Raw genomic sequence first — 23,269 nt, 5'->3', positions numbered from 1 at the left:
ACTTATTCACAATACAGTATTTTAGACTTAGACGATTTTTCTTTTTTGCTTGTAAAACTTTTAAAGCTAATTAATGAGTGTCCATCACGTGATCAGCAAAGTGCGTCATGTGACATCACAAAATACATTATTATAACACTTTGTTAAACTCTAATCACAAGTGGACTGCAAATTTATACGTTGATAACTATTAAAATCAAATTCAGAAAAATAAAATTATATTTAAATTTAAATCATATTAAGCTTTTAGAGAGCCTAAACATACATGAAGCGGTGAAAGATAAATATTGAAAATGGAACTCTTGGTTTTCTTAGGTACAGGAAACAGAAAGCTGTATACACAAAATGGAGAAAGAAGACTTCCAAAGCAAAACTTCTTTTCTGGTACATAATAATTTATACCTTCACAAATGTAATTGTTTGTGTATCTGATTTTTAAGATATTCATATTTAATGTATTCATTTTGGGAAATACCAATATACTATGATACAAATGTCTATTGAAACAGCATATGGTATTTTGAACAGATTTTGAATCAGCATCGCTATATTGATCCAACGATGAATATCAGTTTTGACCTAATATCGGACTTACTTTATAGTTATATTGATTGCATTGATGTCAGTTCAATATAGGACTTACATCTGAGAAATGTGTGGTTTTATTTATTTGATTTTTTTTTTGATGTGTTGATGTTGATGTGTATGTTGTACTTTAATACTTAGTATGTAATAAACGTATACACTGTAAGATATATACCCTTTTCCACATCATATCCCTATTAGCCCTTGGCAAATCTCAGCCCTCGGACCTTCGGCCCTATGGATGATATTTGTATCTCAGGCGTAAACAAGATGTGATATGAATAAAAGTACCTCGCACATCATACACCATTCATTCCTCCTAATAAGATTCCAGTAGTGCAATGATTTAGTTCAAAGCTACCACTTTTCTGTGAAGAACTTGATTAGCTAAATCATTTAACGACCACAATTTATTTTTCTTATTTCTATGATCATACCGTTTCCAGAAATGACACCATATGCAATGGTGAAAACTCTTAGGTAAGTCCATGCCATATTAGTTGCTACAGTTTCGACGGCATAAACAGCCCTGGTGCTTCTTAGGTCATGTTGTCTCTTAAGTCCATAAATATTTAAAGTCGTTATATTGTTAATTCCATATACAATGTATATTATGTTTTTTTTCTACGGCTTTCATTCAAATAAAAAAACTTCCCTTTCCTTGTTTACAAGGATCTATTAATTAACTAGTATTTGAAGTTTTCCCTCCTGTTACTTTTATTAGTACTTCTCTCCCTCGGGCAGAATAACTTTGGTGTGCTTTCATATCTGCTTTCTATAATGTCGATTTTTTCAATGTATATTATTATAATGTTGTGTAAAATTATCCTTGGTATTTGGAATTGGATAATACTTAGACATTCATTTCTATTTAATATTTTTTTAATTGAATTGTCCTTGTTGTCTCTTTTTCTATTTTGTCGAACAGATTGTGGGGATAAAACTGTACTTTACAAAGCTAGTTACAATGATTTATGACATTTATTCTTATCAATTTTTTCCTGATGTGTTCTTTATACAATGTAAATAGCACGGCTGAGAAAAGTTGGGACACCATTAATAATAAATTACAAGTAAATGTCCATTGTATTGGATGTATTGCATTAGAACAATAAATTGTTTTATAGCATCATGTTTCATAAATACTCATTTTATTACTTTTACAATGACAATTTCCCAAAATAAATCCTTCAGTATATGCCAATATATCATATGAGTAATGTTTAAACATATCCTTATACGCAATTTTAAAAAAGAGAGAGATGAAAAAGATTAAAATAATATTGTCTGGATTTTTTTTTTTTTTTTTTTTGAGAGGGTTGGTTTGCATATTTTAAGCCCATTCGTTTATCATGCTGAAAGAGAAAAAGATCTAGTATACTAAAAACAAATGAAATTCTGGATTTTGCATTTGCTATTAACATATATTTGGATTTATCGTAAGCTCTTCATTAAAACAGATCAAAGGCTTTATGACATGGCTTCTTAAATAAATTGAATGGATTTTTATATCTTTACATTATTTATTTAAGGGGAATATACAAGCCATACTGGATCTAGTCTGGTGTAAAATAAGAAATACCAAGAATGGGCTTAATATTCTACCAAACTAGCCCAAAGTTACTCAAAGTGCAAATGCACTCATTACCTACTGTTGACACCAAAATTAGGAAATAATATTTTGTTTTATAGCATCACGACCATGACAGAATTCCTATGTTGGCCCAACGTTGGTCCAACGTTAGCAACTTCCATTCACTTTACTTCCCAAGGAAGGAGGGGTGTTGATGTTGGCCCAACGTTGGCCCAATGTTTGTATTACACCCTTAAAGAAAGTGTCTTTTAAAGTTAGTAGTAGTATGTTAGCCCAACGTTGGCCCGATGTTTGTAATACACCCTTAAAGAATGCGTCTTATCAGGTTGATAATAGTATGTTGGCCCAACGTTGGCCCACTGTTTGTAATACATCCTTAAAAAGTGTCTTATCAAATTGGTAGTAGTATGTTAGCCCAACGTTGGCCCGATGTTTGTAATACACCCTTAAAGAAAGTGTCTTATTAAATTGGTAGTAGTTTGTTGGCCCAACGTTGGCCCGATGTTTGTAATACACCCTTAAAGAAAGTGTCTTATCAAGTTGGTAGTAGTATGTTGGCCCGACGTTGGCCCAACGTTAGCACGAGTGTTTTTTGTTTAGGTGTTTCAAAGATGGGATATTTATATTGGGCCAACGCTGGCCCAATTATTATACTGCCAACTGATGGTGTCATTTTTAGCTGCTGAGCTTTACGTTGGGACAACGTTGGTTCTAATTAAGTTTTAATTTAGATGCACATTCTGAAATAATTAAGAGGACATTCTATGTCCATGCTTTTAATTGTATGACTTTTTTGTTTAGATCTGATATTTTCAATATTTTAACTTTGAACTTAAGTGATTACAGCACCAAAGAGTGTTTTAATATATTTTTTGAATTGTGCACATGCATGTTTATTCATTTGAAGTAAAACCCTTGAAATAATGAATTTTTTCATGAGCGTTGTATTCATGAGAATTTAGAGAAGACTGAATAAGTTCTCAGGAACAGGATGTGAATGAAGCCTACATATACATAAATCAAAATGACACAGCTTTATAATTGAATGGAAACAAAAGTTAAGCTTTCGCTAAAGATTGGAGAGTCGCGCGGGAATCAAATTACACGAAACTTTGGAGTGAGCTGTCAGATTCAATTGCTCACATGTGGTGATAGACTGAAAATGCAGGGCAAGCAAGAAGAAGTAAAATTTAAATTTGTGAATTATACACTTGCTATAGCTGCATTTAGAACGTATGTAAGTATATTTATTCTTATTTATTCAGGTTAACTTTTAAAATTGATTCGGAATTCATTCTTTTCATGTTTTTGCACACAAGCACTGTAAGTTAAAGTTAAATAACATCTTTTAAGTTGTTTCTATCTAATTCTTAACTGTTTATTACAGACACGATTGTAACAAGGAAATTAAGGTGCACTAATAGTATAATACATCATTCTCTTTATTAAAAGATTTAATTTAAGTAATATCTATTCATAAGTTGGACCAGTAATTGTATTGTTTCTAATATCAAACTATTTTGTATTTTCAGTCAGAGACTGCAAGGAAAACAAATGTTGTGGCGGTAAATAACAATGAAATCGAAGACCATGAATAAAGAAGTGTATAAAGTACGAGTACGTATGACAAAGATCAGGATAAAGAAAACGGGAGGCGACGAAGGGACGGGAAAAGAGCGGGAATACAACAAAAGGACAGTAATAAAGGAAGTGAGCCCTGATTAAGAACTTTGCATTGATAATTTTTCATAATTTACCTCTATTGTCTATTTTAAAATTTATTTTGTAAATTATGATGCAATTGATGTAGATAAAATATTTTCACAGTGAATCATTAGTAATGTTTTCATTGAACATGTCCATGTATGCATTATGAATGCAGATAGAATTGTGTATTAATTTTTTTAAACAGTCATAAAACAGGTTTATGTACAGCATCACTTAACCAATTGCAAATGTTTCTATGTAATAACAACTTTGGCCCAACAATTTGCCATCTGACATTGCAAAAAAAGGGTCAACATTTGGCCAACCTAACCAACCAGTTGTCAAGGTTGGCTGTTACTTGGCAAACACTAAAAACTACGATGGCCCAACAATATGCCATCTGACATTTCATCATAGGGCCAATGTTGGGCCAACCTAAAGGCCCTTTTACAATTGGCGCACGAGCAGAAGCGACAAAATATTCGTGCGACCGAAAAATTTAATTGGGATCGTAAACTGTTGCTAAAGTAATCGCATATGAAAAAGTATTCGTACGAAATTCGCACGATCTTAAGCGACCGTTGTGCATTTAATCCTACATGTACGATATATCTTGCGTCTATAAGCGACTATTGTACAACGAAAGCGAGTGTTGTAAGATAATGCGAAAGAATCGCGCGAGTGAACAAGTAATCGGACGATTGAACGTGCACCAATGCGATTGGACGTAAGACGCTCGTGCAATCATGCGTTTCCTGGTACGAATGATCGTGCAAGTGAGAAGGGGAATATATATAAATAATACCCGTTTCCGACCCTCATCAGTCGAATGCAAGAGATGCCGCCCAAAAAGATGACAAAAGCTACAGATAAAGCCAAAGTTAACCGTAGAAAGAAGGCCCAGGAGGAGGAGGAGGCCCAGGACCTGCCGCAGCAGCCGAGCCCTGTTCATAATCCGCCTGAGCTTGTCGACGAGGGGAAAGAGCCACCAGACCAGCCAGCTGAGCCTTTACAACCTGATGGTTAAAGTGAGGATGAAGACGAGGAAGATACTCGCAAACAAAATAATATTATTGAACATTTTAATTAGTTTATTTTGATATAGTTTATTGTTGAATATTTTAAATTCTGAATCTTAACAAATTCTGGCATTTGTCTCTTTTCAGTAGCAGACATCCGGCTCTGGTATAGATCCCAGCGGACCATCCTGGGGAAAGGTCCAGAAAAAGAAGAGTGGCCAGAAAAGATGCAACCTCACAGCCATGCAGAAGTAAGTGGAAAGATACTTAGGCTTCCTGAGAAGGCACATAGCGCACCTGCCACAGGGATCCCAGCTCGGACAAGTACCAGCTGATGAACAGGACTTTGCTGGAGTACTTGGAGTTGTATTCGGAGATTCAGTATACCGCGCAGAAGGCAAGAAGGCAGAAGGCAGAAGGTGAGAAGGTATTGGTGAAGCAGCATCCATGGTCCATTGTGGTCTGAAACAGAGATGCTTATACAGGGCTTACATATACTAGTGGCAAAGGACGGGAAATTGAAGCTGATAAATCATGCATAGTAAAACGTTGCAAGATTACATGAGACACGTTGAGCAACAGTCTCGCGGTCGCACAACACACGCATTTACAGCTGCGATTCATCTTACGACCTTTAAAAATCGTGCATCACTCTTGCGAGTACACAAAACGTTGTAAGACGCTCGTACTAATATTCGTGCGTTGAATTGCGATAAATGTGGATCGCTTTTGGTCGTGTCTGAATAGTATGCATGTCGACTATTTTGAAGAGACTTGATGCGACCACTAAAATGCATGCAATGAATGCGAAGCATCGTGCAACGTATGCGAGAGCTCGGCAAGAGCACGTGCGAATCTAAAATTTTCCGATCGCAAAGTGTTGTAAAGAGCTCGTGCGCCAGTTGTGAAAGGGCCTTAACCAAACAGTTGTTAAGGTTGGCTGCTAGTTGGCATACACTAATAACTACGTTGGCCCAACAATATGCCATCTCACATTTCAACAAAGGGCCAACGTTGGGCCAACCTAACCAACCAGTTATTAAGGTTGGCTGTTAGTTGTCATACAATTATACCTACGTTGGCCCAACAATATGCCAACATGTTGGACCAACGTTGGGCCGATGAGCAAAATTACCGTGGGCCAACGTAAGGAAAATTGGGCCAACGTTGGCCCAACTATGTCTTGCTATCTAGGCTATGCTATGTCTATCTTTGCAAAAAAGAAAAAAAAGTGGAAGGCTACCCCCCTCCCCCACCCCCGCCCAAATCCTATGTTTGTTTTTCAAAATAGTGTCAAAGATTCCGAAATTTTGCATCATTAAGAATGTGATGGAACATGTACTAGACTTATATTGTTTAGACAACTTTTAAAATTAGATGTTTGGTTTCCCTCTCTTCCGACCTACTGATTAGACATGACCCAACTCATTTTTTTTTCATCCCACTACACGATATTTTTTTTCGTTTATTCCGTCAACAAATATGTTTAAAATTCTCACATAAAGATTTTTTTTTCTTTACTCTGAAAAATTGTACTTTTGACAATATGCCGATTTTTCAAATTGAAAAAAGAAATGTTTTTTATTCAGTAAATCTCCTAACCCACTCGGAATGATTTCATTCCTTTTGAAATGGTGTCCGATGTGATAAAAATTCACAAGATGAAACTACACCATTCAGTCGACGGAATGGTAACTGAATGCCCACTGAATGGTCACTGAAAGGTAACTGAAAAGATCCTTTTCCGTGATCATTCCGTTACCATTCAGTCGACTGAACGGCAGGCACATTTCAGTGACCTTTCAGTTAGCATTCAGTTGCATCTTTTTATTAAATAATCGACTTCCTTTTTAACTTAAAAATTTTATTTCACTTTTCCTTGATTTAATAGCATTTAGTTTACATATTTACGAATAAATAATGAGAAAAAAAAATTAATGCAAGAAAAAAAAACTTGTCCAAAGCCAGAATTGAACCCTGGTCTCCAGCTTGAGGGTCCGTGACCTTATCCATTACGCCACGACTTCTTGTTGAAAATTAAAGAATTAAAATCAATGAATTTGTAGCAATCGAAATGGAACACGGTTCACCTGTTGTATCGAGGAGTTGCGATGTGTATATATCTTGTATATATTTTGTGTATTCTATGTTAATTGCGCGGATTAATTGATTACACACCTCCTTTCGGGATGATGACAATTATCGGCGACGGGCACCTGTTCTTGTCAAAGAAATCTTCTCCTCGGAGATCGTTTTAAATTCTCTATCTAGAAAATTAGCAAATTATTTTAAACTTTATCTTTTTAAAAGCTTAATTTAATCTATTATATTAAGTTTCTTCCACAAGAGGCATAAATAAATGATTTATTCTATTCCTGTAAAATGATTTTATAATGATAATAACTGTAGAATGTATTAGATTGACATAGGAATAATGAAATTTTTATTACAACTGTAAAAAATAAGATAACATTTTTTTGTTAATATTAAGGTCGCATTATGATCGATAGCCTCCATTTTTTTTTTTCAGATTGATTTCTAATTAATTTAATAGCTTATTAAATTAATATTTATTACCGAATTAGAGATTTACAGAAAAAAAAGAAAACAAACTTATGCGACATTTAATTGAATTTTGATTCGAGAATCGGATCATTATTTTTTATCATTTGAAGATTTTTTTTTTTTTTTAAATCTACTAGAAAATTAAATATCATTTGGAATTTTATGAGTCCACGTTTCTTGAATTTTATGAGTTCAATTGAACTGGTAAATTATCATTTATTTTGTAGCATATAAATAAACAATTGTTAAGACATATTTTTAAAGTCTATAATCGCAATTTAAAGCTATACCAGGGAGTATATGACATATCTGAGCTAAAAGAAATACAATATCTAGTGTAGATTTACATGGTTTTTTACTATATTTACACGTTCAAATTAAATCTTTCGCCAAAGGATCACTTCATTATAAATAGGGATTTGACCTATAGGACCGGGCTTGGTTTTTTTCTCTACAAAAAGCTTGTCGATTTCCGTTCTGATTAATGGCATTAGGCTGAATACATATAACAATTTGTTTTTCCTAAATCTTTTTTTTTCAGCGAGTAGAGGTATGAGGAACCCTTTCATTGATTTTCTGAGTTTGTTATCTCAAATAGTAATAATTGATATTTGTCTTAACTTTTCAATATGCAAAATGGTAATGTTTACTGCCGCTGAAATTCTATTCTTTATGTCTAGGCAATGTTATCTGTGAATGAAGTAAAACATTCCATTTACATGATTAATGTGTGCAAATTGTATAGGCCTAAATCAAATCCGAGGAGGACAGTTACTGATTTGTATGTAGCCAAAAGCAATGTTATTAAATTCTAAGGAATATATACAATTGACATTTATCACAGCTCAATGCTGCTAAGAGTACCTGTATTGAGTAACACAGAGTGAGTTATTCTTGTCCTCGGAGAAAGTGTGCTTATACTGAGGTTTGTTCCGCCTGACTGACAACTTTACATTGGATTTCTCCGATTTGATATCTCTTTAGTGTTCCTTATATCAAGAATGGGCATGCATAAAGGATATATAATTGAAGGAAAATACACATGGCTATAAAAAATATTTAAAAAGTCTTTGAAAAGGCGAAAATTTTAAACTTTAAAAGTGTGGTACTAGGCGGATTCGAACCCCCGACTGTAAAATGTTAGTTTGTACGGTATAAAAGTCAGCATGTTTTTTTTTTCTCTTTTATTGATCAATCAAACAAATAGTACAATACATATTATATCACAGTCAATATCCACTATATGTTATCAAAACATCGTTAACAAAAAATTAAAAAATGAATAACAAGGTTCCTTCTGTTTCTTTCAAAATAGGATTTTTCCTCAAAAATTTCTTACAAAACATCTTTTTGTTGTTTTCTACTATACATAGCTGATAATAATTATAATAAATGTAATGCCTTATTAAATATTTGCAAAACCTTATCAATTCTAATTTTTGATTGCTTTGTAAAAACACGTGTCTCCTTCTATAGATAGTAAATCTACAAATCGATATGAAAAAATTGACAAAAAAAGTATTAACATTCTTAATACTGCTAGGAAATGTTGTTAACATAAGTTCCTCAATGGCTAATGTGTTATATATACTATCCTCACAGTCCTTCAACAACGACTCTAAATAATATTCTATAAAATTGTTTTTAAAATCTTGTATGTCTTTGCATTTTACAAACATGTGCATTAAATCTTCACATTCTATATTACATAGTGGACATCTATTGGAATCTGTTTTACCAATTTTAAACAGTTTTTCATACGTAAAAATTCCATTATGAAAAATTTTAAAATCAAGTTCAATAATATCAGGAGGTATACACCTTTCTTTCAATACAATCCATCTATTATCAAGTTTTACTGTATCCTCTAATTTCAATTTCTCTTTCCAATACTCATTTGACACTGGAGGTTGAAACAATTTTTGTATTAATATCTCATAAAATATTTTAACAGTACATGAGGAAAATACATATTTTTGATTTTGCACTCTAAGCGAAAAATTTGGCAAAAACACATTCTTAATGTAAACATTATTTTGAATAACACCTTTCCACTCATCTGGAATAATAGACAATAAAATTGAGTAGTCATTTTGAATTATTTTTGCATTAATCTCTGAATTATACTCATGTATCATTTCAACAATGAAAGATGCAGGTAAAAATCCAGGTATTACTTCATAGGAAATGTCTCTAATATGTGTAATACCAGCATTGATAAAGTGCTTCCACATCAGTGTTTTATTTTGATTAACAATTTTTGGATTTAAAAATAAACAGTAATTAAACACATCATTTATATTTTCATCATAATCAATATTATCCCTCAAAGCATACCATGCACTAAACATTTCAGAATAAAAAGATGGTAAAAATCGTAATTCTCTTTGACTCAATCGTAAAAGAAATATTTCAACTCCTCCTTTTAAATCACAGATTTTTGTTAAAAAATAACTAAATATATCTTTCCATACATGTTGTTTAGTAGAACACATATACTTTGCTAAAAATTTAAGTCTAAAAGAAAGCATTTTCAAATAAATATCGTCTATTTTTAAACCACCGTTTTGCTTTTCTCCAATTGCTGTTTTATATGACACTAAATGTGCACCATAATTCCATAAAAAATTGATGCATTCTTTCTGAATGGTATCTCTAGCCCAAAATGGAATAGATATCACAGATAATAAATACCATAATTTAGACATAAGTAATGTATTTATGACAGTAACTCTTCCTTGAATTGTTAACATTCTCTGTCTCCATAAATTTAGGATTTGCTTAATGTTTTGTACTTTGTTTCTCCAATTCAAATTTTCACATTCTGATTTGTTTCTACCAAAATAAACACCTAAAATCTTCATAACATTCGTTTCTGTAATTTCAAATAATTTTTTATCATCTTCTAAAAGTTTTCCAGTCCCTAAACACATGATTTCAGACTTTTGTACATTAATTTTTGCACCAGATGCCCTTCCATACAAATCAAAAATTTTCAATATTTCAAAAATAGATTTCTTATCACAAACAGACATTGTTGTATCATCAGCATGTTGAAAAATCAATGCAGTTTTATCAGACATAGGAATGTGTATACCTTTTATAAAGCTATTACATTTAATTGCACAACTAAGAGGTTCTGCACATAGTACATACAACAAAGCAGATATTGGACAACCTTGTCGTACTGAGTTTTTGACTGGAAAGTATTTTGTTAAATGACCATTGCTTTTAACACTGCTATGAATATCTGTGTAAAATATTCTTACCCATTTCCTAAAGCTTTCTCCAAAACCAAATACTTTTAAAACATCTAATAAATATTCGTGACTGACTCTGTCAAAAGCTTTTTCTTGATCAATTTTTAAAATATAACCTTCAATTTCATCCATTTCAGACATTTCTATAACATCTCTTATACTAGCTAAAGAGTCTGCAATGTCTTTACCAATTATACAACATGTTTGACCCTCAGAAACAATATTTAGTAACACAAGTTTGAGTCTATTAGACATTATTCTTGCTATTATTTTGTAATCTACATTCAATAAGCTAATTGGTCTCCAATTTTTTAACAATCTTTTATCACCCTTTTTCTTATATATTAATGTAATAACACCCATTTTCATAGAATGTGATAAAGTTTCCTTTCTCTCTATTTCTCTAAAAAGTTTATACAATATGTTTTTCAACTGAGGTAAAAATGTTCTATAAAATTCAACCGTTAAACCATCAGGGCCAGGACTTTTATTGTTGGCCATTTCTTTTGTAGCTTGTTCTATTTCACTGACATCAATGTCTCTATCACACATTTCCATGTCATTTTCATCAAGTGTTGTTTTAACTAATGACAACAATTTATTTTTACTTTCACATTCAATTTTCACACATGAATATAACTTAGAATAGAAATTGTATTGCATATCTAAAACAGAATCTAAATCTTTCTTTACTTCTCCCGAATCACTTACCAATTCTTTTATTGTATTTGCCTCTTGTCTGCTATTCTCTAAATTCAAAAAATATTTCGTGCACCTGTCAGACTCGTTTGCCCATTGTGCCTTAGACCTTAATATAGCACCTTTACATCTTTCATTTTCATATTCATTAAGTTCTGTTTTAAGTTTTTCGTATTTTTCAATATCTATATTAATACCATCAGCAAAACATTGTGACATTCTTTGTATACTATTTTGAATTCTATAATATTCTCTATTCCTTTCTCTAGCTCTATTCTGACTATAACTTTGTGATAATTTTTTAATTTTATATTTTAAATTATCCCACCAGACTAATACCGACTGTTCAAATAATATACAGGATTTTTCTCTTTCAATTAATTCTTGGATCTTATTTCTGTAATATTCATCACTTAAAAGCAAATTATTATGAATCCATACACCTGGTCCTCTTTCAGATACATCTGAGTTAAAATTCATGACAACCATAGAGTGATCGCTCATTGTTGTTTTTTCATTTTATCAATATTGCACAATCCGTTGCAGTTCCAAGAGGTAATGAAAACCATTGTTGATATGAGTAATGTAATATTTATTCGCATCATTTTATTTGTTCTTTTTTGCTTTGCTCTTTAACTTTCCTCTCTTTTTCCTCTTTTTCTTGTCGGTGATGGTTACTTCTGACTCGGGATCAGACTCTGAACTAGACTTCTCTTGATCACATTCGCGCATGTCACTATCAGTAATTTGTAATGTGTCTTTTTCAGGATTGTCTTTGTTGATTTTCTCGTCAGTTTCGGTTTCACCTTGAACATTATTCTCTGCTCCTTTTGCTTCATCTTTCTCGTTTTCTCGAATGCGTCCTTCAACTTGCTCTCCCGGAATTTCCTGTTCCCCTTCCTTGGCCCCTGGATCGTCATCAATGTTTACGTTTGTATCGTCCTCGTTTGTCACCTCTTCGTCCATTCCCAATTCACTATTGTCATCTCTGTCCGATTCCCTTTCACTGTGTTCACTCATCTGGCACGAACATCTGTGCTCCCATTCTCCACATTCCTCACAGCGGACGGATTTACATGTCCTAGCATAATGTCCTTGACTCTTGCACCTAAAACATGTAAATTTGGGGCATGATCTGAACAAATGTTCACTTGAAAAACATAAAGAGCACACTTTGATTTGTCCGTTATGTAAGCATCTATAATAGTCTTTCTGAAATTTCATTGTATATGGAAGTGAGCTCATGTTTTCGGGCAATTTCACTTTTGCATATCTTGTGCCGTCAGCTATTGTTGTTCCAGGATAAAACCTTCTGTTAATTGGGGATAAAAGTTCAACTCCCAATGATCGTAGTGTCATTTCAATTTCACTGTCATCGATATAAGCCGGCAAGTGCATGAAACTTACAACCAGTGAACTAGGAACTACCTCGTGACAATCGAACGTATTTTGTCCTATTTTTATCCCCTCTAAGAGGTACTGCAAGGGGGCTTTCCCATCCAATCCCAGATAGCAGGATGTTATTGGACCTTTGTTGGGCCAACAATGCTCCTTATGTTGGGCCACCGTTTGCATTCAACATTGGGCCATCGGTAATTTGCTCATCGGCCCTTAATCAAACCAACTTGTTGGCTTATTGTAGGGCCAATGTAATAGTTAATATTGGGCCACTGTTGGGCCAATGTATTATTTCAATATTGGGCAAACGTCATTTTTGTACAATTGGGCCATTGTAAGCAATTAATGTTGGGCCAATTGTAATTTGCTCATCGGCCCTTAATCGACCCAACTTGTTGGCTAATTGTTGGGCCAATGTAACAGTTAATATTGGGCCACTGTTGGGCCAATGTATTTTTTCAATGTTGGGCATACGTCATTTTTGTACAGTTGGGCCATTGTAAGCAATTAATGTTGGGCCAACGGTAATTTGCTCATCGGCCCTTAATCAGACCAACTTGTTGGCTTATTGTTGGACCAACGAACGGATATTATTGAGCCATTGTTGGGCCACTTATTCTTTAAATATTAGGTAAACATCATTTTTGGGCCAACGTTGGTTTGTATCTTATTGGCTCTCCATCATGACAACTCATTTGCTCTTCACTGGTTGGCCATTTGTCCTCAAAATTGACAAACAAGTATATACAATAAAGTTATACTAGTTTTGTAGTATAGTTTAATGGTAAAAGCCTTTTAATACTACTGTATCTATATATGCTATATATGCTAGATTAATAGTTTAATACATATTCTCAATATCTCATAGACTTGCTATCAACAAGTATTGCATTGTAAGTAGCGCTACATTAAATAAATCAAAATATATAATTAGATTATAACATACTATAATTTAATTGCTCAGTGCATGAAGAAAACATTAATAAAGAACTAAAAGTTGATGCTCACTTCAAGCGATACATGTAGGGTTACATGACTCTATAAACCCCTCTGATGTAAATTTATGCACTTGTAAGTTCAGTAAATTACAGGTATCAATAAGCACGTCTAACAAATAAACAAAGCCCTTCTGTCCTTAAGGGTACTTACCACAAACAAAAAAATGGATGCTCGGGTTGATATATATTATTTGACTGATTTTGATTTGTAATGATATAAAAAATAAATCCCTAAAATATAAAGAAATCGTAGGTTTTCCTTGGTGCTTAGATTTGAGATTTTATTTTGCCTTCTATATAATTCCATACAAAATTTTGCACAATGTTTTAACTTTATGACAAAATCTTATAAAATTCTCCCACTCTACTTGGTAAACATTATTCAGGTTGTCAATTTAAATGTAAATCTATGAGAAATAATGCTGATTTCTGAAAAAAGTTTGTTTGTGTTATTTATCCTTAAAATAATACTAAAATGAATCCTGTCATTTTTTTTACTTACACAAAAAATGTTTCTGGCATCTGCATCGTGTTTGTAACCGACAAACAGACACAGAAAAGGGTAGAACTACAGGTATGTCACACTATATTACAGAAAAAGTTAGGCACTGTCACTTTCCATCTGATCCCTTTACTAAGTCTCCTCTTCTCTCTCCCAAGTCTCCTCCTTCCCCTTCTTTTCCTCTCTGTCCGTTTCTTCCTCCCCATCCCTGTCCTTGGCACACCTTAGCTATTCTTTGATTGTGTTCTCAATGTCTTTTTAGAATCTCCAGTAGCGCTAAAATTGTAGTATTTGGTACTTAATACATTTGTTAGTTTTCTCAGTAAAGAGTAAACATACGATTAAATTTACAAGTGTATCACTATATGTTTAAGCTGTCAATTAAGGAATAACCGTCTTTTTTGTTTCATGGTGTGATTAAGTGATTAGCTTGCGTGATGAAGGAATTTATGCATTTATACGCTTGATCATCATCATCATCACAACGATTTTGATTCAATGTTGCCCCATATAAAATACATGTATTGAAAATTTGTCGTTACACTGAACAAATTTTAAATGAAAGAACCCAATTTATGAATAGCACTGAATAAATTTTGTTTTAACTTCAACAAGTTCAACATTTTCAAAATGTTTGATCATGTGCTCGACGTTAAGTTTATATATTAAGTAAATTAAGTGGTAGACATCGGAAATTTATTCTACTAGACACAAATTTCAATCTAAATAAGGGGCAGATTATTTATTGTTATTCTATACTTTCATTTATTTTTCTTGTATAGAAACAAAAAATTTAATCACTGATAATTTATTTTGTTTTGATAAATTATAAGAATTTTAAATTTATTTTAGCTAGCTTGTATTTTCAAGTAGGATTGGTTGTAGATTTATTTCTTATTGTAGAGACGATCAGATTTGTTAATATACAGATTTGTAACAATTAAATGTTTATACACATTGGCCCAATGTTGGTCCAATATATCGGGCCAACATTGGGCCAAGGAGCAAAATGACACTGGGCCAACGTCATTTGCCAACATCGGCCCAGTGTTCTTGTTGACGTTTCGCCAACATTGTCGCATTCATTGGGCCAATGTTGGCGCAACGTTGGGCCAATATCTGTAGAAATAACACTCTACATTGGGCCAACGTTGGCCAAACATATCAGGCCAACATTGGGCCGATGAGCAAACTTAAATTGGTTCATTGTCATTTGCCAACATTGGCCCGATGTAACCGATTACATTGGCCCAACGTTGGTCCAATGTTAGCATGCTATCGTACAGTGTTGACTCAACAGCACCTGGCCTCTGCACTTCCCCGTGTCTGATGTACACAGATTTGTACATGATATCGTTTAAAAACTAAACGTTAATTCAGCTGTGCCGAGGCAAACATATTATTAATACTTACAAAGTGGATGCAGATATGCAAGGTATCAGTCTCGTTACGCTCGCTCGTGTCAGATTAAAAATGGCGCGGATATTACAAGTAGCCCGGTTGTTGTCTACCCATGATGCTCGGTCAGATTCATGGTATATTGGGCCAACGTAGGGCCGATACCAATCCCCAAACAAATATTTTCTCTCATGATAATAGTTTTATGATATAATGCCAACAGTTAGCCCAACATTTGCGCACCATTATACATAACCAACGATCAATATTCCATGTTGGGCCATTGTTGGCTCAATCAAGGTAACCCAACATAGATAATAAAACCATAATTTAAGATTGGCCAACGATGTTCTGCTATCTGGGTTATTACAAATAAATAAGCATAAACACAATTTAAAAAATAGAACAAACACTCTTTTGTGCTGTGATCACTTAAGTGCAAAGCTAAAATGTTGAAAATATCATATCTAAACAAAAGCAGTCATCCAATGATAAGCATGGGCATAGAAAGTCCTCTTAATTATTTCAGAATGTGCCAACGTTGTCCCAACGTAAAGCTCAGCAGCTAATTATAAAATTGACATCAGTTAGTTGGCAGTATAATAACTGGGCCAGCGTTGGCCCAATATAAATATCCCATCTTTGAAACACCTAAACAAAATAACACTTGTGTGTATTACAAACATTGTGCCAACGTCAGTCGTTGGGCCAACATACTACTACCAACTTGATAGGACACGTTCTTTAACGAGGCCCGATCTAGTTGAAAATTACGAAAACGGAATGATAAAAAATTTTAATTCTTGGAAATATACTTGTATGTTTTATGCTTAGAAAAATTAGAATGAAATTTTGTTACCTTGCCTTCATTGTAGTGAAATGGGGGCACTGTCAAGATATGGACCATTTTTCGTGTTTTTATACACAATTACATACTAAAGCTCTTCAATAAACAAAGAAATTTACAAATTAAAAAAAAATACATGATGAAATTCTTTGTTTTTCACATATATCTTGCAATTTTCATTCCTCTTATAAAAAATGACAAGAAAATTGGCGGTGGCCTTTATTGCAGTGAAAAGGGGGCATGTCAAAACACAAAATTTAGATTTATTCTATCCAACTACGTATTTTATAGGTCGCAATGGGTTTACATAACACCAACAAACGATTACAATACTATATTAGTTTCTAAAAAATAAATAATTCTTACATTATGAAATTATTTTCTCGTCATGCTTTATTTTTCTCTTAACACGCAACGTTGTTTTACGTGGAAAATAGGGGTAAGGGGGGGGGGGGCTAAAGGCGACAAAATTGCGATTTTTACTAATATCATGTAATATATAGAAAATGAAATATTTCGGGGGTTCAATTTTAAATGATTTATAGACTTTTTAAAAAAAAAAACTGAAGATAATCACCATGCATATTTAAGTCCGCAATAAAATGAGTGTGTTTAAACACTTCATCATGTTCAAAGAGAAAGACTAAAATCGTTTACTTTTAGTTGCAGCGTTTGTTTTTTTAAACTCACAAATTGAAATAAAACAGGATAAAATTAATGAATCTGTACCAAAAAATTGATCCCTCAAAATTAATTAGGTTCCAAAGTTGTTTATTAATTTAAATATTTAAAAAAAATAATGGAAATGCCAGCTTTCAATGCATAGTCTATGGAGCAACCAGGTAAGCAAGATCAGCGAAACAGTTTAGCGCAATTTGACGTCATTTTAATTGTGACGTTATTATGTTCAATTGTGACGGCAGTCAAGGGTATTGTGACGTGCCTGAGGCGACGCTGCGTTAAAACGTATGCGCAGATCAAGTAGATCGGGCCTCGTTAAGGGTGTATTACAAACAATGGGCCAACGTTGGGCCAACATACTACTACCAACTTGATAGGACACATTCTTTAAGGGTGTATTACATACAATGGGCCAACGTTGGGCCAACATAATACTACCAACTTAATTAGACATTTTCTTTAAGGGTGTGTTAGAAACATCGGGCCAACGTTGGGGGAGAATTCTACTTCCAACTTGATAAGGCACTTTCTTTAAGGATGTATAACAAACATTGTGCCAATGTTGGGCCAACATACTACTACCAACTTGATAGGACACGTTCTTTAAGGTTGTATTACAAACGATGGGCCAACTTTGGGCCAACATAATACTACCAACTTGATAAGACACATTCTTTAAGGGTGTATTACAAACATCGGGCCAACGTTGGGCCAACATACTACTACCAACTTGTAAATACACTTTCTTTAAGGGTGTATTATAATTATTGGTCCAACGTTGGGCCAACGCCAGGATCCTTCCTTCCTTGAAAACTAAATTGAATGGAAGTTGCTTACGTTGGACCAACGTTGGGCCAACATAGGAATTCCGTCATGGTCGAGAAGGTTGACTTTGTAACATTAATCCAACGTTGGCCCAACATTGTTCCCCCAACGCCAACCATACAACCTTTAACAAATGTTGGCCCAACATAGTCATGCTATCTGGGATGTTATTTCGTATAAATTTCCTGATTTTGGCACACAAGCCAACAAACTACCTACTCCACAATGAGAATGAATGTACTTGATAATTTCTTCGGGTTTAACTGAAGAGTTGTCCTTCACAATTACAAACAATGTATTCTCTCGGCAGTATTTTCTGCCTGAAAACAAATTTGTAGATCCGCCAAGATGGCGACCACTTGACGTGGCAGCCATCCCTACTTTTCGAACGTTATTTACACCTTTTGATAATTCAAAAATATATACAAACAGCAAACAAAGTCAAAGTATATACAAATAGTCTTCCACTGGAAGCATAAATATTTCCCTGGTTCACCTCATACAGTAAACACTATGGATGTATTCGAAGATCCAAATAAACGTGCTCACCTCGCCATAAGCAAACCGGAAGTGAAAAGTCAGCATGTATTTCAACTGAGCTAGTCTGACTATAAAATTTATAGGTATAAATTTGAAGCAGATTATTAAAATCAGATTTCCTTATTTTTTGTAAGTTTTTTGTGAATTTCGACCCTAGGGCAGGGGTGCCCCTAAAAAAATCCTATCTTAAATTCATCATTACATTCAAACCTATCAAAATATCACAATTTTATATAGGGGCAGGCCTGCCCTGAAGGACTTCTAGGCCAAAATTCATGCAAAAATCAACGCTTTATCGGACAAAATGGTGTTTAGGCCAAGTTTGGAGGTTTATTGTAAAGTTATAACTAATAAATTTAAGGTATAAAACATAAATTTTAAAAATTTAGACATATATACGGTAAAAAACAACAAATAAAGATTAATTTTTCAATGTCACTTTTTCCTGGAAATTGTTCTCTCCTATAGGTCAATTCTTTTGTTAAAGCGAATACATCCTTTGACCTTAAATATTCCCCTCGTTTTTATGGTTAAATTGACTCTAAACTGTGTGAAATATGACTGAAAGGCAACTGAAAGGTCACTGAAATGTACCTGCCATTCAGTGCCTGAATGGCAACTGAAAAGTCACTGAAAGCCGCCTTTCAGTTTTGACTGAAAGGTCTCGTTTCTTCCTGTGATTATAAATGTTTATTTGATACAGTATACTCAGTAGTATATACTGCAACAAGGTCATTCATATCGATTTTATGTGTTTCATTTTCTTTGTGTTTCATTGGTGATAATTCAAATTTTGGTAGATAAAATAAGTTATCTGTGACAAACTTACAAATTCTTAATTTTTAACTTTGATGGTGCTCATTGTTCCTTGCCTGGAAACAAAGAGTTGAAGATTTTTTTATATCAACACGTACACTATTTAACAACTGTTCGATAATAATACTAATTACTTTATGTCACAATATAAAACAATTCCCCTTTTAAAAGTGTTCATATTATTTGAAACATTTTCCATTGTAATTCTATTCTCCTTCTCTAAGATTATTTTGTACCAAGAAGGATCTGGAAAAAAAACGTGCTAGAAATAGACCACGTGTTGCTATCCATGAACTACTTTCATGGTTCTTTACACTAATTTTGAAAACAACAGTACCTTGTTTTGAACTTGAAATCACCATTTAAAAGTGCAAAATTGAGACATTTTCTCAACAAATAGTTGTTTAGAGAACATTAATGCACACTTTGCATATTTTTTTTTGGATTTTTTCAGGCTCTGCTGAATTCTGTAGCTGCGCAGTTCTAAAAAGCACATCAAAAGCCTTTTTCTGCAAAATTATAGATTATATATATAAAACATGTATTCAGTTATGCATATTTATTGTATCTTTATCATAAGGACTTGAAATATGATCAAAATATAATGTATTTTAGTCATTTGAAGAAATGATTACATTTTGTTCTTATTGCACTAAAGGTGGTCGGACACCCCCCCCCCCCTCCCCTTAAATCTGCATAGTTTTAAGAAAACATCATTTTATACCACTGAAAACACAGATACCCTGAAATTGATAGTAATAAATTGCTTGAATTCTCAAATGACTAGAGTACTTATTTAAAGAGAGAAAATGCATTACAAACACGTTGCCTGAATTAATGTGAGTATCAGTTGTATCCCTCTACTACCAGACATGCTTTTGTTTCACTTGCAAAGCAAAGAAACATTTATGAATTACTTCACACGCATTTTCCTTGTATTCTGAACCAGTTACAAGAGACATGAAAATACATTGATATCAGTAAACTGAAATGAATTGTACTTGAAGCTTTAGATTAACTTTTGCAGTTACTACTGCAAACTTTAATCTTTGTCAACTTAGAAATTTCTCATTATTCATTATACTCTAAAAAAAATCACCCTCAGGAGAACCATCTCTTTATTTACGCACTTATTGATAACTGCTATTCAAGGGATGAAAAAGAATTTGCCGTTAAAACTGAAAGGCAACTTTTGGTGACTTTTCAGTGGCCAGTCAGTTACTGAATGATAGATACAATTTAGTAAACTTTAGGCATCTTTAAGATAAAAATTAGATTCGTTTATTAATCATTCAGAGAAAAACATTTCATTTATCTTTCAGTGACCTATCCGTCGTCTTTCAGTGATGTTTCTTCATCCATCCGTCACCTTTCAGTAAAAATTAAACGACCTTTTTATTTGGTTTTCATTAGTTTATCATTATCTTTTTTTTAAATTTGATAAATAGGCCGTATATGTGTTTCATGTGCTGCTTTACATAGAAAGTAATCATAAGAAGTAAAAATAATGATATTGGTCCAAATACAGTATATGTCAGTTTCATTACTAGTATCTAAATGTTGGATGTCTTTGTACTCGTATTTAAAGCTTATCTAAAGTTGTCTGTTATTAAAACTTCAATTTAAGCAAGGAAAGCTTTCAAATTTTGATTTGTGGCTTTAAATAGAATTAACATGAATCTGACTCACGGTCAATAAATTTTTAAAAAACTGTAATCGGCCACATACATGACATACCGGCTCATAAATTACTGTCACTTGTACAAATATACAATGGGATCACAATGTTTCTTGCGCATCGAAAATAATTCATTATCAGCGGGGGAAAATAGTGCCAGACATTATAGATGACTCATTCCTCCAGCAATAGATGTTACTGTATCAGATTTCATTTCAAGAATTAAACATTTTTCTCACTACATTGACGTTATATCTGCCAAATATCTCAGGATAGAATTTGTTAAAACAACGTCGTTTGATATAATACATGTCACAACATAAATTTTTATTTCCAATTTCTTTGTCCGGGATGAAATTACAAATAGTAAATTTATTATATTTCTACATAAATCTACTAGCATGGTTCATTGATATTCCCGTTGAGTAAAAATCACGTGCTGAGCTGGATAAATAGAGACAGAAGTGAGGCTAGTAACACCTGAATATGCGGAATCAAGAGCATGTTGATGTAAGGATATACAAAGTTTGGTTGATTGATCGATTGATTGTTGTTATTTAACGTCCCTCTCAAGTAAGTATTACTCATGTTCAAAAATGTGTTTTATAAAACAATTAAAGATAGATAAAAATGTTATAAATAAGTGTTTCAATTAAAAGAGAATATTTAAAGGATATCATTCAGGGAAGAAAAAGTCATTGAAAAGTGAAATGACTTTAGTTAATTCATAACAATTTTCAACAACCCTCGTACATCTTTCTACTACCTCAAGCTTTAAAGTCAAGTTTACTTACTGATCTGTCTTTAAAAATAGCGGGTGATCAAATATTACATCATGTATTTGCATACAACAAAGTCAAATGTTTTATTGATCGTTGACAGAAATCGTTATATAAATGGGAGCTTGTATTAGGTAATTACAATTTCGTTGATTAGAATTCACCAGAGATGTCTGACATCTTAGTACGGAACAGATTAACACGCTTTCTCGCTTCCAGACGAGAAGTAATTCAAAAACTGAAGGAGTTACGTGACGAAATTCAAGAAGAAGAGAGACGTCGTCGCATAGGAAACATAGCATATTCCTCAACTGGGGTAGTTGCTGGAGGTTTAACAATCGCTGGATTAGCTCTTATACCTTTTACATTTGGAGCGTCGTTGGGATTGACGATTGCAGGAGCAGCAATTGGCGCAGCATCGGGAATAGCAGGCATAAGTCATGGCATAGCAGCTCACGTAATTATCAAGAATAAAAGTGAGGAGGCAGAAAGACTTTTAAAAGAACACAAAAACGAAATGGAGAGTCTTGAAAGTTTGATAAATCAGACTTATTTCGTTATAAGCACAAGCCTGCAAAGTGCCTCGTTGGTGAAAACGATCACGAACATGTCAATGAAGTCGGCAACAATGCAAGCATTTAGAACATCCAGGGCAGTTGATGCGGTCGAGTCTGTGGCAACAACTGTTGCAACAACTTCCTCAAAGGTTTTTACCATAGCGGGTGGTGTCATTGCTGGAATCAGTATCGTTATCGAAATTGGAAGCATTTTCAACTAGTGCTAATTGTAACGGGAACCGTTACAGATGTTCCCCAAACGCTCCCCAACTCCCTTTCGGTGCCATATTCCCTGTAAGCTTCATTAAATAAGACAAACTCTGTGCATTTTTGACTTTAACAACGTTTTTCCAGAAGGATACCAATTATATTCAATTTTTAGCATTGCACCCAAGCGCATGTGAATGCATGTGCGTTATGACTATATCATCTTGTCTTTCAAGAGTAGTTTTAGATATACTCGTTTCAAATGCACGCACGTGCGTGCACGTGCATGATAATCATACCTTCTTGTAGGAGTCCCTTACATCTATCTATGTTCTAAATCCCATCCTGTTTGGTTGAAAAACAAGGGAGTTATAGCCATTTAAAGTTTCAGCCAATCAGATTGCAGCACACGTGCATGCGCGTAATTTCATGATTTTTTTTAAATATCATTTTGTAGGATATCCTACTGCATGACTATATTTTAAATTTAAAAGAATTTCGTAAAAAAAAAAACAAAGGAGAAATAGCAATTTCAAGTTTCAGCCAATCAAATTGCAGCACACGTGCATGCGCGTGATTTCATGATATTTTTTCTATATCATTTTGTAGGATAT

The 23,269-nt window shown here is 33.5% G+C and overlaps 1 protein-coding gene across 1 annotated transcript; it reads left to right on the top strand.

Moving 5' to 3' along the window:
- The first annotated feature begins 22,060 nt into the window (after nucleotides 1–22,060).
- LOC134243502 (apolipoprotein L3-like) lies at nucleotides 22,061–22,669 on the top strand. Its single transcript, XM_062725769.1, has one exon. The coding sequence runs from the start codon at nucleotides 22,061–22,063 to the stop codon at nucleotides 22,667–22,669; it is 609 nt and encodes a 202-aa protein (XP_062581753.1).
- Nucleotides 22,670–23,269: the final 600 nt, after the last annotated feature.

The sequence above is a fragment of the Saccostrea cucullata genome, unplaced genomic scaffold (genome assembly GCF_032062105.1).
Source record: "Saccostrea cucullata isolate Sc308-1 unplaced genomic scaffold, CSIRO_AGI_Scuc_v1 ctg5198, whole genome shotgun sequence".
Lineage (NCBI taxonomy): Eukaryota > Metazoa > Mollusca > Bivalvia > Ostreida > Ostreidae > Saccostrea > Saccostrea cuccullata.
Note: the sequence above shows the minus strand (reverse complement) of the source record. Positions and strands in the feature narration are given on the sequence as shown.